We start from the raw sequence: 2,005 nt of genomic DNA on the forward strand, positions 1-2,005 counted from the left end.
ACCAGTGATCTAATTGCTTTTCTAATATCTGTGTTGTAAAAATATCAATCAACAAGAGGCCGGTGCAGGCCTCCTTGTCACCCTTGGGCTGAGGCTGAGTGCAGGTGATGGGGACGTGAAATTGCCTAGTGACTTTGAGCTGGTCCAGGTGCAGTTCACCCAGGCCTCCGTCCTGCTGCAGATCCCCCGGGACAGGGGAGACCTGGGAGCTGTTGGCACGTGGAGGGTCCCCAGGCGGGTGCCCCAGATCCACACCCTTCCCCAGGCGAGGTGAGGAGCGGTGGGTTTCCCGTTGCCAGTGGAAGGAAGCCCCGTCCCTCAGTGCACAAATCTCTCTGCCAGAGCTGTTCAGTGGGTCCGTGCTCCAACACATCTGTGGCTGTTGTTCTCCCTGTGCCCCTGGAAGCATTTCACATGACTGTACTGTGCATTTCCCCTCTTTGCCCCCTGAGAATGTGGATGTGACACAGCGCCAACATCGCGGCAGCGTCTTCCCCAGGAGCAATGTCCCTGCCGGCTCAGACATGGTGCTGTGATCACCACCTGCACTAGGACAGTGCTTGGGGCTCATCTCCAGCCTCGTGCCTGTGAAGGTCTGTTAGTGAGAGCTGTGGGATCATGAGTCTCCCTTCTCCCCACTCTTCCACACACTGCAGCCTCCAGCTCCCTTCACCCCAGGCCAGTGCAGGGGACGAGCAGGGCTTTCCCCTGCCACCACCCCGCGGCTCACCTGTGCACTCTCTTCCACCCGCAGGTGCCGGGACCCTGAGCAGAGCGGATCAGCAGCCTCCCGAGGAAGACCCTGTGAAGCTGGAGCTGCAGAGACCCTCCCCAGGGAGACGGGGACAGAGCGGCTCCCTGACGCCTGGGCCGGGCCAGCTGCAGGAGGGGCAGGGCAGGCCGGCAAAGCAGGGGCAGAGCATGGAGGTGAGCAGGGCACCAGCTGGCCGTGGGGGTGGGAGTGCGAGTGCAGCTGGGGCAGAGCCCAGGAGGAGCCAGGGGTGCTGTCAAGAGCTTGGGGAGCAGAGAGACCTGAAGAGTGAGACGTCTCTGGTGACAGAGTTGCAAACCCCCCAGGCTGCATTAGCAGGCGCGCGCTCCGGGATGCAGAGAGCCAGAGGTGCTGGCACGGGAAGGCCGGGTCAGAGTCCCTGGAGCTGGGCTCCCTGCCTCTAAATGTGCTGCCTGGGCTGCCTCCAAGGGCCGAAGAAATGGAGCGTGTTGAGCTGGGCTGAGGCCAACACGCAAGCTCCTATGTCCACAGCTGCATCCGTGGCTAAGGTGCAAATGCTTGTAGTAGAGCGAGTACACACAGGGCCACGGGGGCAGGAGACACTGATGCTGTAACGCTTGTGCCTGCAGCTCCGGGAGGTGTTTGAGGACGTGGCAGTGTATTTCACACGGGAGGAGTGGGAGCTGCTGGAAGAGGAGGACAAGGGCCTTTACCGGGACCAGATGCTGAGGAACTACCAAGCCCTCGTTTCCCTGGGTAAAGCTCTGGTTCTTGCCTCTCCCTGGAGCCATGTGAGCTCTGAAGTAGTGTTGTCTTCTCCCTGGTTTTCAAGCATCTCATCCTCATAAGCTTTTGGCAGATGGCTTAAATACTCTTCCTCCTGACTGCTCTGTCAGTCATCTGATGTCTCTGGCATTTCATGTTGAAATCTGCTCCCTCCTCTGATCCAGTCGCCTGCACCGGAGTCTTCCCCATTCCTGTAGCTCCTGGTACTGACATATTCAGATCCTTCTTGGTGAATGATCCCCCTTTGCCTTCTCAGCCTGTGCACATCTTCTCCATCACCGCCTACAAATTCATTCACAGCTGGTCCTTGGAGAATTATTGTGATTTTTCTCCCTGTTTCGTAGTGTCTCCTGTTCAATCCCATTCAACAATCTGAGCATGCTCAGTTCAGTGCTCTCTAAATCCCCTTTCTCCTCCTCTGGGTAGGACCCCCTGGAGTTATTGGAAGTCGTAGTCTTTTCTTCTACATCACATGGATTATGCATT

General features: G+C 57.8%; 1 protein-coding gene across 1 annotated transcript; it reads left to right on the forward strand.

The window, feature by feature from the left end:
- Nucleotides 1-452: 452 nt before the first annotated feature.
- On the forward strand, nucleotides 453-1,581 carry LOC112549102 (zinc finger protein 316-like; the record flags this gene model as incomplete). The annotated part of the gene is made up of 3 exons (XM_025195912.1): nucleotides 453-593; nucleotides 755-927; nucleotides 1,363-1,581. Coding segments are annotated over 3 exons (533 nt in total), but the record flags the coding sequence as incomplete, so codon positions are not given.
- Nucleotides 1,582-2,005: the final 424 nt, after the last annotated feature.

Source organism: Alligator sinensis, unplaced genomic scaffold (genome assembly GCF_000455745.1).
Source record: "Alligator sinensis unplaced genomic scaffold, ASM45574v1 scaffold3373_1, whole genome shotgun sequence".
Lineage (NCBI taxonomy): Eukaryota > Metazoa > Chordata > Crocodylia > Alligatoridae > Alligator > Alligator sinensis.